The 19592-nt window shown below is 60.9% G+C and overlaps 1 protein-coding gene across 2 annotated transcripts in view; it reads right to left on the bottom strand.

Annotated features, from left to right (window-relative positions):
* Col26a1 (collagen type XXVI alpha 1 chain) overlaps positions 1–19592 on the bottom strand; it is a 123714-nt gene that overhangs the window by 4866 nt on the left and 99256 nt on the right. For both annotated transcript variants that reach the window (XM_078023831.1, XM_078023832.1), the window contains exons 4-8: positions 9031–9092; positions 4421–4574; positions 2738–2836; positions 2062–2214; positions 433–516 (exon numbers count right to left, since the gene is read on the bottom strand). In XM_078023831.1, coding sequence (XP_077879957.1) covers positions 433–516; positions 2062–2214; positions 2738–2836; positions 4421–4574; positions 9031–9092 — 552 coding nt within the window. The remainder of the gene's footprint in view (positions 1–432; positions 517–2061; positions 2215–2737; positions 2837–4420; positions 4575–9030; positions 9093–19592) is intronic.

Genomic DNA, 19592 nt, shown 5'->3' with positions numbered 1-19592 from the left:
GGCCCCGGGGACCTGGCACATGGCTCAGTGTGCAGTAAGCGCTCAGGGGACGTCTGTCCACTGCACAGAGAGCTAGTGAGAGACAGCAGGGTGGCCGGCTGCCCATTCCCTCCAGGGCCTCCACTGCCCCTCCAGGGAGCCCTGGGTGTGGCGAGCATGCAGCTGGTGGGCAGGGTTGGGGGCGGTGGCCAGTTTGCCCTGTCTCACGCCATCCCCAGGGAGGACATGTGGAGGATGGGGTCAGGCCAGGCCTGGAGCCAGCTTCCCTCCAGGTGACCGCAGGCCCTGCTCCCTGTGTCAGCTCCCCAGGCCCTGGGTCCTCCCCTGGGCCTGGCTCCCACATCCCAGAGCCCCTCCCACCCGGGAGACAGGCCAGGGGAGCTGCCCCTTCACCTCTGGCCATGTGACACTGGGGAGGCCCCTTCCACCCACCTGGAGGGCCGGGGGGACCTCGGGGCCCTGGGATGCCCGCCAGCACGGTGTCCACCACGGCAGGTGCCAGCTGGGCGTCTCCATCTGTGGGAAGAGATGGCCGCTGGTGACCACGTAGGGCAGAGCCTGCCACACCCAGAGACTGGGCCTGAGGGGCCTGTCAGCACCCCCGGAGTGGGCTCCTCCTGTCCCTCAGCAGCCCTGGCACCATATCCCTCCTGCTCACAAGTCCCCAAGAGGCCGGGCAGTCAGAGGGCAGGGGAGCTAGCAGCCTCCCCAGGAAGCACTGACTCCTTCTAGAACATTCCGGGCCCTCCAGACTTGGGGCCTGCTGCTCACCGATCCCTACTGCACGGGCCCGGTCCCCCAGGGAAGCCCCCCACCGCCCTTTGTCACCGAGGTCACACACTGGGGTGGGGGGGGCTAACTGTCTTCCTGGTGCCCTGCAGGATGAGACCTGTCCCATCCCCAGGCCAGACCTGGGCCCCACCCTCCACACAGACCCACACTGTCCACAGGCCTCTTAGGGATGCCCAGTCCTGAGGCCAACCCCTGAGCACGTGCCCTTCCCAAACACACTCTCCTCCAGGAAGGCCACCTCCCTTGGGGACCCCGAAGGGCTCTGGGCTCAAGAAGTGACCCTGGCCCTGTGCCCAAGACAGCCCTTAGCTGGCTCCTCACAGTGCAGGCTGCTGACCAGAGGCCACTGTCCAGAGGGAAGCTGGTCCACAGACCACGGGCCCGGCCCCCCCCCCGCCCCGCCGACGGCCCAGCCCTGTACCCCGAGGGCAGTTGGGCCCCGGTCCTGGCGCGGGCACTGGCCAGAGCTCTCCACCAGAGACTGTGACCATCCTACTCTATGGGAGTGGACACTGAGGCTGGCAGGGGTCGGTCACACAAGGGCTGAGCTGCCCCAGGGCCCAGAAGCCAGGCAGGAAGGTGGCTCAGGTATCTGGGACAGCTGACCCAGAGATGCCACCCTGCCCACAGAAGCCATCCGCCATCCTGTCCCCCCAGAGTGTAAAGTCACCCCATTCCCCCATCTTAGACCCCGCCCCCAGGCGCCAGGCGCCCAGCCAAAGAGGACACTCCTGGGCACCAAGGGCTTCCTCCGTCTGGTCAGCTGGGGCTTCCCTGTCCCCCACCCCCCATCTGCCCGCCCCCACCAGGAAGCACATGGTCTGTGCGGTTTGGGGTCCCCCTGCCCCAGCCCAGCCCCCGGGGCCTGGGGGAGCCCATTTTGCTCACAGCTGAGTCTGACATGTAGTAGGTGCTCAGTAAACACTTGTCACATGACCTACAGCCAGGAGACTTGTAGGGGAAATGCAGCCAGGGACAGCCACCTGGGACAGCCTGGGGGGGGGGCGGGACTGGGGCCAGGCCACAGGCAATGGCCACCAGGAGCTGGAGGCAGGGGGCTGAGCCCTGGGGTGGGGACAAGCCATCCTGGGGCCAAGAGTGAGGCTGGGACCGGCACCAGCCCCCAGGGACACTGCCAGCACCAGTCCTGGCTCCCACTGATCCCCTCCCTGGCAGGATCCCAGCTTCCCTGGGACCCCTCTGGGGAAGGTCACCGCCCCCGAGTCAGTGAGGCGCCCCTGCCCACCCGGCCCTCTGCATAGCACTCACTGTCCTTGTCCGTAGGCGGCTGCAGAGAGTAGAGGACACCTTGGGGACCGCTCGGCGAGAGGCCCGGGCTGCCTGCTGGGCCCGGGGGTCCTGGGGGACCGGGGCGCCCCATCTCTCCAGGAAGCCCACGGGGCCCGGGCGGCCCCAAGAGCCCTGCAGTGGGGGAGAGGAGTCACCGTGAGGGCGGGGCAGGTGCAGGCAGGGACACTGAGGCCCTGCGGGGACAGGCTGGCCAGGGTCACGTGGAGGGAGCCTCTGGGAGGCCAATGAGAAGCTCCTCCTTCTCAGCCCAGTGCAGAGGGGACGGGGCAGCGGGGACAGAGGAGAGGGAGGCAGGGACAGCAGGACAAGCACAGACCCCAGCCAACGCCGGGGGTCCTCCAGGGAGCTCAGCCACCAAGAGGGGCTCCCGACCTCGGCCAGCGCCACCCCCCAGGGACTCGGGAGGAGACAAAGGGTCCTGGAGGTTGCTTCAGTGGCTGAGAACAAGCCCCTGATCCTGGCACTGGCCGCCCTCACCCAGGGTCCCTGTAGTCCTTCTCCTGACAGCCCAGGGTGTTTGACAGGGAGGGGACAGAGGAAGGAGCCTGGCTCCTGGCGGGACAGGGGACACCTCTGCTGCCAGGGCAGCGGATGAACGGTCCTTTCCTCTTGAGGACACGGGAGAGGTCCTTACCTGGAGGTCCCACTGGGCCCTTCTCTCCTGCCTGGCCCCGGTCACCTTTGGAGCCCGGGGGACCTGCAGGCCCTGGTGGCCCAGTCTGCCCTGGGGGCCCTAGGAGAGAGGGAGGCGAGGCCTGAGACTCGGGGCCCTGCGTCCCGGTGGCTCGGAGCCTGACCACAGGGGGGTGAGGTCTCCGTCAAGGTCACAGAGCCAGGTGTGGCTCAGGTCCCTGCACTCCAGGTCCCGTCCTCTTGCCCCACTACCTCCCTGCTCGAGGTCAAGTACAGGGCTTGTGGTCTCCAGGCCCTGGGGCTGGACCAGAGTGGGGGGTGGACTCGCTCTCTGGCCCCTTGTCCCTCTGGGCTTGCTGACTGGGTGGAAGGACTTGCTCTGCCTCTCGGTGCCCTTCCTGTCCTGGCCGCGCTTCGGGCTCCTGGGAGCCCCACCTGCCTCCATTCCTGGGGCCAGCTGGGAGGACGCCCAGGTGCCACCATTTGTAGTGTGCTCCTGCCACCTTGTGGCCATTGTAGGAACTGCATGTTCCCTGGTGAGAAAGGCAGGGGCCTCCCAACACCCACCTAGAGGGCTTGGGGTCTGGGTCCTCTGAGGACCCAGAAGAAGGAGGTCATGGGGAAGTGTCCTGGGCATGAGACCCTGGGGGCAGTGGCTCAGGGCGCAGGCCACCCAAGTGCGATGTCCCACCTTCCTCATGGCAGCCTGCCCCGGCCACCTCCCACCAGCTCTGGCTCCTTTAGAAGGACGCAGGGCATCTGCTTCTCCCCAGGAAAGGCCGCTGGATGCCACCTGGGGATCTGCCCTCCCTGTCCCCCTCCTGCATCCCTTGTCAGAATAAGGACAGAGGAGGTGAAGGACAGGTGGGTGCCCAGAGCTGAGTCTGGGGGCTCGACTGGGAGAGGAGAGCGAGCAAGTGTGTTCCCTCCAAAGGGCTGAGGTGGGGCTGAGGCTCATCGTGGCAAAATGCTGGTGACCCAAGGCGAGTTACCTAACTTCTCTGAGCCTCGGTTTTCTCCTCTGTAACTAAGACTCACAAGCTTTGTGCACAGCTTAGAAAGGGAACCTGTTCTGCCTATGAACATACTCAGTAACCCGCACAGCGTGCACCCTGACCGTCACGGGGCCCCAGCCGTAGATAGACCCGGGTGCAGCCGTATTGACAGGTGCTGGCTAAACATCTCCCCAGGACACACCCCAGCAGAGTGCCCAGTCCTGACCAGGCCTTTGACAACTGTCCCTGTGACTGCAGCCCGAGGGCAGAGTGGAGAGCTCAGGTGGAATCTGCAGAGAGGACGTTTTACCCTTGACTTTAAAGTAGGACAAGAAGACAGGGTGACAGATGTCCCCCAGTTCTGGCCTGCGGGGTCATCGAGGACTCTGTGGGATGTGGGCAGGGCCTTCCACAAGATGGAGCTGAGCAGGGACGGGCTGGGCGGGACTGGTGGTCCAGGGCAGGCATTCTGAGGACAGTGGCTGGACGGCAGGACAGTAAGGAGGGGTGGCGACTGCGGCAGACGTCAGAGTCCAGGCTGGGCCTCAGCAGCTGCCAGGTGCCTCCCTGGCCCCCACGGCCATGGCTCAGCTTTTCCAAGCATCTCCTGAGCCTGTTGGACACTGAGGCCAACTTGGGGAGGTCCCTGGGGGCAGGCCAGCCCACCGCGCCCTGCAGGCCGCACTCACCGGCTGGGCCCGTGGGCCTTCTCCTCTGGGGCCCGGGGTGAGCCAGGGGGATGGCGCCCGGGAGGAAGTCCTCACTCCAGGGCGGGGTGCTCTGCGGGACGGGCAGGCCATTGTCCGGGCCCGAGGGCTGCTCTGCTGCCTCCAGCAGGAGGACCTGGCCGGGAAGGGCGGAGGGTCAGGCCCGCTGGCCACCAGGGATGCGTGTGCGCAGGGTCCTGTCCCATGGGACCGCAGCTGTCCCCTTCTGCAGCGGCTGGTCGTGACTCTTAGTGGGATCACGGATCCCTTTGTCCTTCCTCCATTAGGAAGGACCCCGAGGCCCACCCTGGACCCTTGGATGCAAGCAGGTGCCAACAGGTGCCCTCCAGAGCGCTGTGCCTTGCTCACCCCTTCCTGGGCAGTGCCCCAGGGGGGAAAGTGTGTGTGCCTTTTGTCCCCGGCCACATTTGGCTGGGCCCCTGAAGTGGATAGCTGGGAAGATAGGTGGGGGGAGGGGGAGGGGAGAAGGAGGAGGAGGGGAGGAGATGGGTGAAAGGATGGGGGAGGGGGAGGGGGGAGATGGGGGAGGGAGGGGGAGGGGGAGGTAATGGGGAGGGGTGAATAGTACTGCCTAGTGCATGGGCTCCAGGGTCCTATCCAGGGAGACGGGTGGCTGTAGCTCCTCAGGACTGGCCTGGAGCACAGCCCTGTCCTCTGTCCTCGAGGCAGGCAAAGTCACGGACAGCAAACTTGGGGAGCAAACTTCCCCTTAAAGCTCCTGGGAGCCAAGTTTAGGCCCCACAGTCCCTGCTGTCCCCAGAGAAGCCAGCAGGGGGCGCTGCGAGCCTGGGCTGGGAGCAGCGGCCAGGTGTCCTGAGAGCCCCGCACCCTCCAGGGTAGGGCCTGGGCAGAGGGGTGCTGCGTCCTCACAGCGCTCAGGCTGGCTGGGCTGTCACGGGGTGCAGCTGTGGAGTACCCCCCTGGGCAGTTCAGCAAGTGGGAGCCCCTCCTCCCCATCCCCAACCGGGGCCACTTCCCTTTCTGGTCCTTAGAAGATCTCAAAGACAAGGAAGGTCGCTGGTCACGTGGCGCATGAAGTGGAAACAGAAGCTCGGGGAAGGCAAGTGACTTGCCAAGGTCACACAGGGAGGGCCGAGGGACCCAGTGCCTCCCCCACCAGACCACAGATTGTCCCACCCACGGCTCAGCCACCGCCTGGGCCAAGCTTCATGGAGTCACCAAGTAGGGAGCAGCTGGCTGAGCTCAGGGTGGACCCCGGGACCCCCCAAAGCAGAAAGGGGCTCCAACTGCTGAGCACCGCTGGCCGGTCAGCCAAGGCCAAGGTCGGGCTCTAGGGAGGAGCCAGGCAAGGGGCAGGAAGGCCCTGGCCAGGGGGGCAGGAGGTGGACTAGGGCAGCCACCTGAGGGCGGGAACAGGGGACGGAGGGGCCAGGATGGCGGACGAAGGCTGCTCCCCACTGGTGCCCTGCTGCTGGGGACAGCAGGTCGTCCACTCAGCAGACAGGCCGGGGGTGCCGGGGACAAGCACAGTCATGTGGGCTGAGTGGCCGTGTCCTGGGGGAACCTGAGGGTTGGTGCCAAGATGGAGCCACCTGAGGGGGACACGGACCAAGGGCAGTGGAGGGAGGTGGCACTGGGGGTTCTGGGGATGGGGCGGCCCTGGTGTCCTTGGTACCGGCTCCAGCCACTACCCCAGCCGTCTGGCCTGGATGGCCCCCTTCCTGAACTCCTCTCCCCCGGCTCTGCCAGCCACAGAGCACAGACCTGGGCAGCAGAGTCTGGACCTCAGCCAATGAGAATGAGGCCCAGCCAGAGCCCAGGGCCCCTGGCCCGGGGGTGGCCACCCTCCTGGAGAAGCGATGTCATCCCTGCCCTGTGTGAGCTCACCGGGCGGGTGGCAGTGGGCTTGGGGACTCAGCCCAGGAAAACCTGACCCGCCTGGGGAGCAGAGACCCTGGTGACGTCACTGTGGCCCAGCTGCCTGGCCAGGCCACCGCCCTCCTACGCAGAGCCTGGCTGAGCTCTGAGACGGCTGTGGCCCCCACAGAGGGAAGTCCCTTCATGTGGTCCATGAGGTCAGGCTGTAAAGTGCGGGGCAGGAGTGGATGAGGGCTGGCACCGCCCAGGGCCCTGCGGCCTTCTCGGGACAAGCAGGTGGCGGGAAGTGAAGACGAGGTGAACCCTGATGGCTGTCTGGCCCCCAGCTGCCCCTTCTTCCCTGGCTCCAGAATGTACGCCTATGCGTGTGGCCCAGAGGAAGAACCATGACTGGCCTCAACCAATTACAACAATCCTCTTCTGCTTGGTCGGGTACTCAATTTCCCAGTTCCCTTGCAACTATGAGGTGGTCTTACAGCCAGCCCAACGCTGGCCCATGGAACATAATGAGTCTTTGGGGTGCTTTGTCTCACTGTCTACTTCCTGCCTTTTAACACTGAACACTGTGTGAGTATGTGTGGTCTTGAGCTGCAGCAGCCACTTTGTAACTATGAGACACCAAATGTGAAGACAAAAACCCATTCTCTAAGGAAGTGTGGGTGGGGAAGAGGCCATGAAGAGCCTGGTTTCCAAGCCTCAGAGACAGACCTGAGGCCACCTGCTCCTGGGCTTCCTGTGGAACAAACATCCTTATGGAATCAGCTACCACTGGCTGTTCTCGGTCACGGGTGTCCTTTCTGACACCCAGACGTGCCTTGCCTGAAGCAGCAGGAGCCCCAGTCTCCAGGCCTCAAGGTGGTGGCTGTCCCTCCTGGCTTCTGACCCCTGTCTAGGGTCTTCCTGCCTGGCGGCTGCCCTGGGCCCAACAGGGAGGTGAGACGGGTCTCTGCTGGGGAATCCAGGCAACTGTCCGGTGGAGGACGGCTGCGGGGCTGGGCCCCTCTCCCTGGCTGCCTCTGCACGCCCTCCCTGGCCCCCACCAAGAGCCGTCCACCCTGGACCTGCCTCACAGTGACCTGGGGGGGCAGGAGGTGGCCCCAGCCTCCCTGGTCCCTGGAGCCGGCAGGACCCAGAGTGGGGGGCTGCCAAGGCGAGGGGCTGCTGGGACAGAGGACCTGGCTCCTCCTTGACCCCTCCTCTGTCCTCTGTCCCTGCCACCAGCCCCGAGGTCACAGAGCCCCCTGCCCTGCCCTGGGGCGCTGGGGCCTGGGGCAGGGAGGGCCCAGGACGCTCATGGCAGGGGCAGGATGGGGCCAGGTGGGGGGGACCTGGTGGCTCAGTGCCAGGCCCCCGAAAACTGTGACTTCTAACACCCAAAGGTTGGGCAGGGCCAGGGTGGCCGCCAACTCTCCTCTGTGCCAAAACGCCGAGGTGTCAGGCGTGGAAACTGTCTGCCAGGCCAGCCCCACCTGCCCTAGAGTCCAGCGCCAGGTCTCTGGCATCCTCCCACGCCCTCAAAGCCCATCTGGAGCTGACCTGGACCCTGACCCCTGGGTGCTACTGTCCCCCGGGAGGGCAGCCTGTCACCCCCACCCCTAGGCCTGCGCCTGGGGGCCTGCTGGCCTGCAAAGGGCCCGGGACACAGCAGCCGTGAGTGGCCTGGGGTCCCTTAGGTCCTGCACTGACCCCCATGAGTGCAGACGCTGCTGACTGCGGGTCCCTCGTGGTCACTGCAGCCCCCACCGGCTGGTCCTGCCCAGCTCCCTCCTGGCCTGGCTCCTGCCCAGCCTCTGCAGGGCCGGGCCACCTCGGTAGTCCCCACTGCTCCAGGAGGCCCCACGGATCGTGGAGGCGGCTCAGCTGTGTCCCCCGGGCCTCTCCAGGTCCCTCTAGCTAATCACCTGCTTTAGAGGCTGCCGGGTGTGGAGGGGCCAGGGCCGGTGCCGCTGGTTTGCCCCCTGGACGCCCTGGCCACACAGGCTGGGTTTCTGGCTGCGGGCACCTGTGACTCTGCCCAGCCCCTTCTGTGGCCACAGGAATGTACTCAGCAGGTGGGCAGGGGTGGGCAGGCCGGAGGGACGGGGACTAACGCTGCCGAGGAGCCTCCGGTGCGGGCAGGAGAGGCTGCCTGGCCTCACCCTCCCGGGCGGGCGGCTCCAACACGCAGCCCCCACCTGGCTGAGTGGCAGGTGCCCCCCGGGTGGCCCACGATGTCCTGAGCACAGTCCCTCCGTCCCCACCCAGCGCTGCTGCGGCCACTCCCAAACAAAGCTCTGGCTCTTGACAGAGTCCCTCTGCCCCTGGGGACCCACCCAGGACCAGCCCGTGTCCCTGGGTGTCCCGCTGAAGGCAGGCAGCTCTGCTCACTCCCCTGTGCCCAGCCCAGGGCAGGCGGTGGGCAGAGGGGGCAGAGCCGGAGCCGGGAACCGCCGCTTGGAGAGACAGCCACACTGCCCTGACCTCCGGGGTCCACCCGGCAGCCCCAGGGTCTGGGGCTCTGTGCCACTCGTCCTGCCAACACCCAGCCTCCCCTCCCCCTCCCCAGGAGGCTGGTCCAGCCCAAGCAGGTTCCCTGGGGGCCACCCAACAGCACCCAGGGGCTAGGTCCGTGCTGCTCAGGCTGCTGGGCTCCTGGGCTGGGTCCGCCTCGCCACACCCAGCAAGTGCCCGCGTCGCTGTGGGCCCGACCCCTCCCTCCCAGCTCCCCGCGCCCAGGCTCCCCCCTCTCCGACCTTGGCCTCCAGCGTGGTCAGCCGCTCACTCATGTCACTCAGCCGGGTACAGTTCATGCATTCTGAAAGACAAGGGGAACCAGAGGTCAGAACGTGGACCCTGGGGAGGGGGCAGCCAGGCCCAGGGCAGCCTCTGCAGTCAGGCAGGGAAGCCTGGAAAACTCCTACTCGACCTTCAGAGCCCTCTGCTCAGGGCCCCTCCTCCACGCAACCTGCCAGACCTGAGCCTCGGCACATCGTGCCATCACTGCACAGTGAGAAGTGTGCCTCTGGGCCAGGCACCGAGCAGCTCAGGGGACACCGCAGCCTGTGGGTGCCACAGGATGGGGGTCTTGGTCTCAGGGGCTAACACAACGTCTGATCATGGATGGGTAAGTGGTAACAGTCTGGGGAAGGAGCTGAGCCGGCAGACAGGGGTCACTAGGGCAGAAGGATCTGGGTACATCGTGGGGAGGGGACGTTGAGGCCAGCATGGATGGGGTCAGTCAGGGAGGACATTCTGAGGGGAGGCAGCTCAGGGGAGGCCTGAGAGCTGCAGGTTGGTGGCCAGATTCAGCGAGGACAGGGCAGAGTCCGCAGCCCACACACTGGGGACCACTGAGACCCAGGAGGTGCCCGGGGCCCTAACGCCCAGGCACAGCAGTGCCCGGGAGCCAGCGGGTGGTGCTGGAGGGTTTGGGCAGGGGAAAGGCCAGATGTGCATGCCGGAAGCTCACCCTGAGCCCTGTGTCCAGGGGGCAGGAGCTTCCTGGGCTGCAATTATGTATCAACGTCTGCTTACCCCTCCCTGGGCAGACGGAGGGTTCAAGGTGGCTCTGAAGAGCGTGTGTTGCCCAGGAACTCAAGGGTGGCCTCGTGTCCTCTCTGTCCCCCCTTCAGTCCAAAGCCTGACTCTGGGGGACCCCCTTCTGCCTAAATAGACTCCCAGCAGCTCCCGAGGCCTTCGGGTGGGGCAGCAGGTCCCACGTGGCCTGTGGGGGCCACAGGCTGCTTGGCCTCTTGCTGCCACCGTCCACGGGACCTTGGACTCCTGTTTGGGACCTTATTAACTTCCTTGCTCTGAAATGGACCCCACGAGGGGTCCTGGGCCATAAAAAGGGGTGGTACAGATTGTACCCTCCCGGGATGTCCAGCCGCGGGGCAAGAGGAGGACATCGGCCTGCCGTCCCCCCAGCCCTACCTGGTCTCCGGGAAGGAGCCCTGAGAGCCCCAGGGGACCCCCGCACCCCTCCCTTCTGCCCTTGTCTGCACCAAATTAGTGGTTTATAAGCATTTTCTGGGAATAAAACTCTCCCCTCCCCTCATAAAACCTTGTCAGCAACCCCGATCCATAAAACAGATTAAAGACCGAGGTATAAACACTGAACAGGGAAACAACTAGAGGAATGTATACAGTTGTCTGATGCCGGGACCAGAAGGGACTTTATAAAGGACACGCAGTGGGGGCGGGGGTGGTCTTCTGGTTTCACATGGTGGATTGAACACACATGTTCCCCTCCGGCCCTTCCCAGGACTGGGAGGTAAAGAAATCAAAAGTAGAAAATCCACCAACACAAGAGAAAGGCAGCGCAGGGTCCCCTTCAGCAAACGAACGGTCAGGCACGCGCACCTGGGATCCCAGGGGCTCGGGAGGCTGAGGCCGGAGGACCGTGTTCAAAGCCAGCCTCAGCAACTTAGCGAGGCTCTGAGCAACTCAGTGAGACCCTGTCTCTAAATAAAATTTGAGAAAGGGCTGGGGATGCGGGTCAGTGGTTAAGCACCCCTGGGTTCCATCCCTGGTACCAAAGGGGGGAAAAAAAAAGATTCAAAGGCCAAAAATTTTGCAAGATGGAGTGCATCAGGCGCCCAGACCCAGGCTAGCAAAACTGAGGAGGGATGGGAGGTGGGAACCACTGGGCCTTCCTGAGGCTGGGGAAGCCCCAGGCGGAGAGGGAAGAGGTCCTCTCTGGGGAATGGGGACCTGCCCCAGAGGAAACACCTGTAGAAGTGACATTCAGAGAGACCTCTGACACAACAGCTGAGTCCCCAGAGACAGCCTCCATGGGTCGTGGTCACCAAGGCCCTGGCATGTGGCTCTCGGTGTGTTCCCCTCACACTCCTGCAGCCAGGCATTCTGGGCTGCTGTAAGGAGCTGTACGGAGCCAGGCGAGGTGGCCCACGCCCGTCAGCCCAGGCACTCGGGAGGCTGAGGCCAGAGGATCGCAAGTTCAGAGGCCAGTCTGGGCAACTTAGCAAGACCCGGTCCCAAAATTTTAAACAAGGCAGGAGGTTGGGCTGGGGGTGTAGCTAAGTCATAAAGCAACCCCCAGTTCAGTCCTCAGTAGTGGGGAGGAAAAGCCCATGAATGGGGACAGGCAGGGTTCAAAAGGAGCAGGGTCCCATTGCCTAGCCACCCATTCCCCATCCACCCACCCCAGTGTCCCCCCAACCACCCCCTTCAGCCACCTGGAGGCCCCATGGATGCTCAAGAAGCCCTCTGGGGCCCTGTGTCAGCCTGGAGGGGTGACAGGTCGGCAGGGCCGGGTGCCTGCTCTCAGGGGCTGACTCTTTGGGGAGCAGAGGTTCACGACCCCCCCGCCCCCAGCAGCCTCCTCTTTCTGGGCAGCCTGGTGACGCCGTAGCTGGGCCGCCGCCCGCCCTGCCCACACCCCGGGGCCAGCAGGAAGGGTGCCGAGGAGGCCGCGGTGGACATGGGAGGTGGAAGCTGGAGCCAGGCGGGTCCACCCGGGCGGGGCCCAGGGCAAACCGCACATTCTGGAGGCCTTAAGGGGCTGTTTCCAGGGTCTTAGGCAACAAACAGGACCCCCTGCAGGGGGCAGGTCAGTGGAGGGAGGGGGCCTTGGGCTTTTTCTGGAAAGTGCTCTGGGCAGGGGCCCAGTTGGCTCTGGCACCCGGCAGCCTGCTTGGCAGGTGAGGAGCAGTTGGCTGTCAGCAGGCACAGAGGGGCCAGCTCCCCAGCCTCAGCGAGGCCCAGGAGGCCCGGCTCAGCCTCCCCGTGCCACCTGCCTGGGCAGGCGCTCCAGATCCGCAAGGTTTACGGCTCCCCTGGCATCTGCCACCGACAGGCAATTAAAGCCTGTTTTCTGTTTTAACTTTCTCTAATTAGTCCTTGGAGCCGTGGAAACATGGAGAGGGCGCGGGTGGGGCGGAGCCCGCCCCCGGCTCTGGGACAGGCAAGGCCCTCCCAGTGGCTCAGGCCTCAGTTCCCTTGCCGTGATGTGGGCTCTCCCTTGCTGGGATTCTGAGGTCCCCAAGTTCCCCCAGCAGCTTCTGGAGTACAGGTGGGTCCCTGGGCACCTGGCGGTACAGGACGCTTCCTGGGGTCCAGAAGGCACAGAGATGGGGGGGGGGCTTTGCCAATTGTGTATATCAGAAATTTGGATGGCTGACCAGTGTGTGTGAGTGAGTGTGTGTGTGTCAGAGAGAGAGAGGGGGGGGGGAGGGAGAAGTGTGTGGTCAGTGGAAAGAGAGCAGCGGAGGCCTGGTCCAGGCTGACTTACTTGTGGCTTGGGGAGCCCCTGCCCAGGGCCCACCTCGGCTCCCCATCTGTAAAAGGGTCTCCACCGGATCAGCTCCAGGCCTCCGGCCTCGGGGTCCTGGGCCCCTGCCACCTGTGCCCTGATCCTCATCCTCTCACCTCCAGTCTGGGCCCCCCCCCCCACGGCGGGGCAGTGCTGCCAGCTCACCTGCTGTTGGCCTGCTGCGGCCACTCGGGCTCCGCTCCTGGAGCTCAGGACCCACCTTCACCATGAGACTGGACTCCTGAGCCTGGGCCCAGAGAGGGGCTCTGGCTGCCTCAGGCAACCAGGGAAGCCTGTGTCCCGGGACCCCAGGGCCATGACCCTGATGGGGCAGCCAGGGTGCGCTGTGGCTTTGTCCCCAGAGGCCAGTTCTCTCTGTGAGAAGTCACTGAGGGAGGTCTGCAGGTGGGGGGTGCATGCAGGATGGTGTCACTAGCAGGATACCTCCAGCTGGGTCCAGCTAAAGGATATACTTAAAATTGGGGAGACTCCAGCTACACCACACCCTTCCCATTGGGCCCACTCTCCAGCTCTGCCATACCCTTCCCATTAGGCCACACCCCCAGCTATGCCACACCCCTTCCATTAGGCCACACCCCTCCAGCTATGCCACATCCTTCCCATTGGGCCACATCCCTCTAGCTATGCTATGACTCTTCCCATTGGGCCTTGGCCATACTCCTCTGCTGGGCCACGCCCCTTTCTTCCCTGAATTTCGCCCAGTCTCCAAGCCCCGAGACATGCACTTCCTCCCTCAGGAGGGTCCTACTCCCTGCCTCCTTCTTTGTCTCACAGTCCATCCTCATCCTTGAAAACACAGCCAGAAAAATGCTATGGCAAACAGGAGGGTGACACGGGCCACCGCGGCCATCTCTGAGGAGAATGGCTGGATCCCCATTACCACACTCAGGGAAGAGGAAGCCGCAGAGCAGGGCGGTGTCAGGGCTGCGTTACTGCAGGAGAGGAGTGAGGGGAGGAAAGCCTCTGGTGCTCTGGCCACCTTCTCACTCCAATGTGAATTCAGCAGCGCTGTAATCAGCAGCAGGGGTCCCCAGCTCCAAGTGGCCCCAGAGAGCTGCAGCGAAACTCCGCCACACCCTCAGGGCCATAGGATTCCTCTCTGGGGAACCTGAGTGGCCAGGAGAGAAGATCTAGAGATGCCCTGACTCTGGGGCCAGAAGCCTCTGCGAAGAGCCCATGGAAGACAGGCCTGCCTCGTCCACGGAGTTCAGGTCCCAGCGACTTGGGCAGGAGCAGACAAGGAGACAAGGGAGACAAGGACCAGAACAGTCGAGGACCAGACAGGGAGAAAGCAAACTCCAGAGGATGAGTGGATAGAAGAAAACTGAAAAACAAACAAACTCAAAAACAAACAATCTCAAAAACAACAATGAGAAGATCACAACTGTATTTTGCATCCTTAGAGAAAAAGAAGAGCCCGCATCCCTGGAACCACAGGAACTGTTTGGAAAGAACCTTCAAAAACCAAAGGTGCACTTTCAGGGGGAAAAAAAATACTGATCTAGAAAAAGTAAAAGAATTAGGACATAAAGAAAATTTCTACAAAATTGAAGAAAAAGAAAGATGTGAAAAGTAGAGAGAGAAAAGAAAATTGGAGGGATAATGAAGGAGACCCAACATCGACAATCGGAGGTTCCAGAGAAAGAAGCCAGAAAAAAAAAATGGAGGGAAGAAAAGTTTCAAATAAATGATCCAGAAAGGTCACCTAAAAGGAAGGATATAAATTTGCAAATTTAAGGAACGAATAAAGGGTCGGACGGAAAAAACAACTCACACCAAAAAGTGCGTCGTCACAAAATTTCAGAATCGCAGAGAAAACCCTAAACACTTCCAGAGATAAAACAAGGCCTGGGGAAAATGTCGGGAATCAGTATGGCAATTGGACATTTGTACAGCAACAGTGGAAGATGGAAGATACCGTAGTGCCTAATGGAGGAAAGGGATTTCCTGGCTAAGATTCTGTACCCAGCCCAACTATCCCTTGAGATTTGAGAGTAGACACAAAGGCATTTTTGACACTTTTGACATGTGCACAGCTTCAAAACATTTCTACTCCACACACTTTCTCTGAGAAAGTCATCAAAGGATGTGCTCCACCGAAACAAGGGGGTAAACTAGAAAGAGGAAGACAAAAAATATGGAGATGCAGAAAGGAAGTTCAACATACTAGAGAGACCAAGAAGTATTCTGGGAAGGATAGAAAAGGCATGTCATAGGATAAGAGCAGAGCAGAGTGCCAACCAGACACAAGACAGAAAGTTCTAGAAAAGTCAGTGTCTGATGTATGTGAACATATTGAAGGGAAAATTAAAATTCTTTTGGAAAACCTGGTAATATACTAAGTGATACTATACATCCATGACATTGCATTGTCTATAAAACTAGACAATTAAAAAAAAACAGTCTATTAACTACCAAGAGAATGGAAAATCCAAAGTGAGGAAAAGCATCAGTGCAAATGTATCATTTACTTCTTTATTCTCTTCTATTCATTGCCCATTTATCTAAGGCCCCACATTATGATACAGTTATTTAAGGGGATTGGAAGAGAAGAAGACATGAAAGAGGGGTCAGGGGATAAAAAATAAAAAGGGACAGGATATTCCACAGGAGGACAACCAAAAATTTCTAGTGTCAAAAGAAGAAATAAGAAAAACAGCAATAGGTAGGTGTAGTTAAGCACTGTGTTTGGTTTCCCCGAAAGCTTGATTCTAGGGCGTGAAGGTTAAGGGTAGGCAGGGATGCAGGGGACTTTTCTTTTTTTCATTGTAACCAAAACCTCAATAGCTGAGCTCCATCTCCAGCCCTACGTGGTATAATTTAATTTGATTATTTTCATTTTTTGGTGGTAGGGATTGAAATCATACCGAGCCATGCTCTGCCACTGAGCTACACCCCTGTCCCTACGATATAATTAAATTTCTTAACTTGGGAAGAAAAAAAAAAAACATGGAACACACTCACGGTGGTATGTGACAAATATATAAAATTGAATGTGTATTCTATTTATAATTACATCAAAGATGGATCGTCAGGGGATGGAAGGAAACATGGAAAAAAATAAAAATAGTTGCAGTGGTAGGATTATGGGTGAGTTTTTCCCCTTGTTTTTCTAAAAATTTCTGGGTGATGTGATATTGTTTTGGCTCCGTTTCTTGGTCTAAAATTAGGGCCAGCCATCCCCACCTAATTAGGGTTGCTGTGCAGGGTGGAGGGAGCCAGGGACACGGCCATCTGCCCAAGTCTTGGGCCTCTACTCGGGGCTTCTTCTTGGAGGTGCAAAGCCAGCTTCTTCCAGTGAGTCCCAGCGGTGCCCAGGACCCTCACTTTTCCCCAACTCTTCACTCTGACTTGGTGACTCTCCCCTTGGGGCCACTGCTGCTCTATGGGCAGCTCCCTGCTCCTGTGGAGCCTGTGGCCTCAGGTGTCCATGTGCATGAACCGAGCTCTGGCCTCACACATCAACGGGGACACAGCAGGCTTTTAATAAATAACCGTGGACTAGAGGAAACAGTCACTCCTCGAGGGCCATTTGCTCCTAGTTCTGAGTGTAAACAGCAGGAGCAAACTTTGGAGAAGATCTCCATGTGGGTAAACGGAGGCCCAGAAAGAGAAAACAACTTGGCCCAGAACATGGCCTTGGCTCCTTCCCCAGACCCAGGCCCACCCACCCACCGTGGTCCACCGTTTGCTGGGCACTTGGATCATGCCCTGCCCATCGGGCTCCTCGGGTCTCAGGGCCAAACCTACTGACCACCGGTCGGGGACAGGCAGGCAGCACAACCAGGGACAGCTCAGAACAAAGGTCCCCAGGACCCTCCTGGCTCCAGGCAGCACAGAGCTGGCCCTTCCAGAGAGCAGAGCCTTGGCCTTGGGACCGTCGTGGGGACAGCTTCATCTCAGAAGTCCTGGCTGCCTCCGCTCCCAAGCAGGGGATGAAGATTCGTTCCAGGGTCCCCTTGTGCTGGCCACTGACATGGCATCCCGAATGGGGAGGATGCAGGTGGCATTCAACCAAACAAGGATGCCCTCCCTCCACCCCTCGTAGCTGTGGGGCTCTCTGAGCCTGGACTCGGAGGCCAGGCTCCTGGTCTTCCTGAGGGGCCCTGGGTCTTGATGACATTGCATTTGGCAGGGGCTTCCTCTGCCATCCTCCTCAGCTGTGGGTACGATGGTAACAAGAGCCACACACCCAGGCCACCCCTCATGCTCCCCACGGACACCGGGAGAGGCTGCCAAGTTGCCCAGGGCCCATAGGTGCCAGGGGACAGGCACCCCGGTTAGGATCCTTCCAGAGCCCCTGGTCTTTTCTGCACAATTTCCTGTTTCTGGTCGCTTTGGCCACCTGGGAAACTTGAGGAGCAAACGGGCCAGAATGGAGCCATCAAGCAGGGCTCCTGAGAGAGGCGTGGGGTGTCCGTGGCTGGATTCCTAGGCCCAGCGGGGCTGCCGTGATCCTGCCTGTGTGGCACCTGCCACACAGATCACTGAGCCGAGCCGGGCTCATCTCTGCACACACGAGTTGTAATGGGACACGGCTGGTTCCGTGACCGTCTATTATCCGTGCCGTCTCCCTCAGCCTGGCCACCCTGGGACCCGTCCCCAGAACCAACAGCATGGGTATGCAGAGACAGGAGTCCTGCAGGAGAGAGCACTTTTTAGCCCTCTGCTGGGGACGGATTGGGGTCCCCATGGCTGGGGACATTTAGAGGGGCAGGTGTTACAATTTGCTCAGGGTTTCACGTCTTTTATGAGGGTCCCTCAGGACTCAAAGGAGATTTCATCACAAGAGAAGAGAGAGATGGACTCTCAGTGGCCTCTTTGGGGAGGGAGGATTTTGGGGGGGTCACCCCTGGGCATCTAGGGGTGTCAGCGACTCGGGGGTCAGCGACTCCACCTCTCACGGGCAGATTTCTGAGGCTCGTGTTGTTCATCTGAAGTTGTTGTTGGACGTGTTGACTCTTTTCTCCTTGTCCAGAAAGAAGCCATAAAGCATCTCTGGGTCACCCGGGCTCCTAGACCTCCCCAGGCCCCGAAAGATGACACCAAGCACCGCCCAGGGAGAGGAGCTCGGAGATTCAGGACCCTCTTGGACGTGTGGCGGCAGCATGGCCATCTCTCTGTGTCACTGGGAAAGAATCTGTTTACAGGGCTCCAAGCCCAAGGTCAAGGTCCAGCACTCGGGTGGTCCCTGGGGTGTAGAGGGGCTGCCTGCTCCTGAGCCCCCACAGCCTGCACCCGGCCAGGCCTCGTCCCCTGCGGTCCCCGCCAGCCACAGCTCAGGGAGAGACGGTGAGCTTTCGAGGGGAGCAGGTGAAGCCCCCCAAATACACAGGAAGGCCCAAGACCCTAGCCACTGGGCTTCCAGAGGGAAAGGAGCAGAATTTTAGGAATGAAAGACAAGGTCACGGGTTGGGTCCCCCCAGGTGGTGGGACGGGGCAGACGAGGGAAGAGGAGGCCTGGGGTCCCACTCTCGGCCTCTTTCTGTGTCCCCCTGCTCTTGAGCAGGTCTCTTCGGTTCTTTGGGTCCCTGCTGTGCTGACGGCAAAGTGATAGGTGACAAACCAAATCCTAACAAATCCTGACAGAGATGGGCCCCGGGGAGGCAGATCGCATCACCCCCACCCCCCACACACCACCAGCCAACATGGGAATGACAGCCCCCGCCATCGGAGCCCTGGGCTGATCCACTTCCCACTGTCCCCACCCACCACCCCTGTCCTCAGGGATCACTGTCTGGGGTCAGCTGCTCCCTGGTGGGCAGAGGGGAAGGAAGAAAACGGGGGCCGGTAGTGGAGACCCCAGGACTCTCAGGGTCCGCCTGGGCCACACCTTTCCCTGGCAGGAGGCGGTTGCTATGGCAACCAAAGCAGCCCTTGGTACCAGGACCAGGGGAAGACCTTGACTGGGGACGGAGTTTTTCTTCTAATCAACCCGGAAGGTCGCTCAGATGTAATTTGCTTCTTTCTTAGAGATACTGTCTCTATACTGTCCCCAGGGGCTTGACACACATTTAAAAAACAAAGGCATTTGTGCAGGATCTTATAACAGTTGCCTGATGGTCCCCTCTGGGTCCTGCCTGGGACCAGCTGTGTGAAGTTCTGGGGAAGTCACTTAACTCTCTGTCCTCGAAAAGACAATAGTCCGTGCCTTCCTGGGCCCCTGAGCCGGTTTAGAGGAGGCAGGACTGGAGAGCGTGTCTGAGAAAGGGTTACTGTGATTCAGACTCTGATATTGAAAAGGAAATTCCTCACATAATTAGAAGGCAGGGAGGAGCTTAGCCGGAAAGCCCTTTCTTTTTACAGATCAGAACTCAGATCTGGGTGTTAAATGGCTCATGGCTGCCGTCACACATCTGAACGGGGATGACATAGGGTTAAAACCCATTCACCCTCCCGGGGTGAGGACTCTTGATCCCTCTTCAGTCATTTACACTCTAGTAAGAATGAGCCCTTCCAGAACACTGAGGCCAGCATTTCATAAAGCACTCTCTCCTCTCTTCTCTCTCCAGAGAGCCTGAGGTGATACGGTCCCCACTCAGAGAGCAATTGGCTCAGCCCAGAAAAGGTAAGGAAGAGGATCTGGAACCCAGTCCAGTCCCGCTGGGTCAGAGGCCACATGTGCAGGCTCAAGGCAGGGGACAGAGTGCGTTCCTGGGTTGTGGCTCCTGCTGGCCTGTCCTGGGCCACAGGGAAAGCTTCCGCCCCGAGGACAGGGCTGGCATCCACGCTGACCCTGCCCAGGCTTCCGGGTGCCCAGCTGGACTTACCAAGTGGCTAGTGGGAGAAGGTTCAGGCCAGAAGCCCAGACTTCGAGGAGGGGGGAGGAGGAGGCTGCCTTCAGGTCTGAGGCCTGCTCTCTGCTCACAGCTGGGCTGCAGCGTGGGCGGAGCTGGGAGGGGGCCCAGCCTTGCTGAGCTCTGAGGATGTGGTGGTGAGGGCCGGGATGGGGCCACAACTCTGATTCCTCAGACTTATCCTTCCCCCTCCAGGGTCCACAGGGCCACGTCCCCTTTGCCG

Source organism: Ictidomys tridecemlineatus, chromosome 10 (assembly GCF_052094955.1).
Source record: "Ictidomys tridecemlineatus isolate mIctTri1 chromosome 10, mIctTri1.hap1, whole genome shotgun sequence".
NCBI classification, from domain to species: domain Eukaryota; kingdom Metazoa; phylum Chordata; class Mammalia; order Rodentia; family Sciuridae; genus Ictidomys; species Ictidomys tridecemlineatus.
Note: the sequence above shows the minus strand (reverse complement) of the source record. Positions and strands in the feature narration are given on the sequence as shown.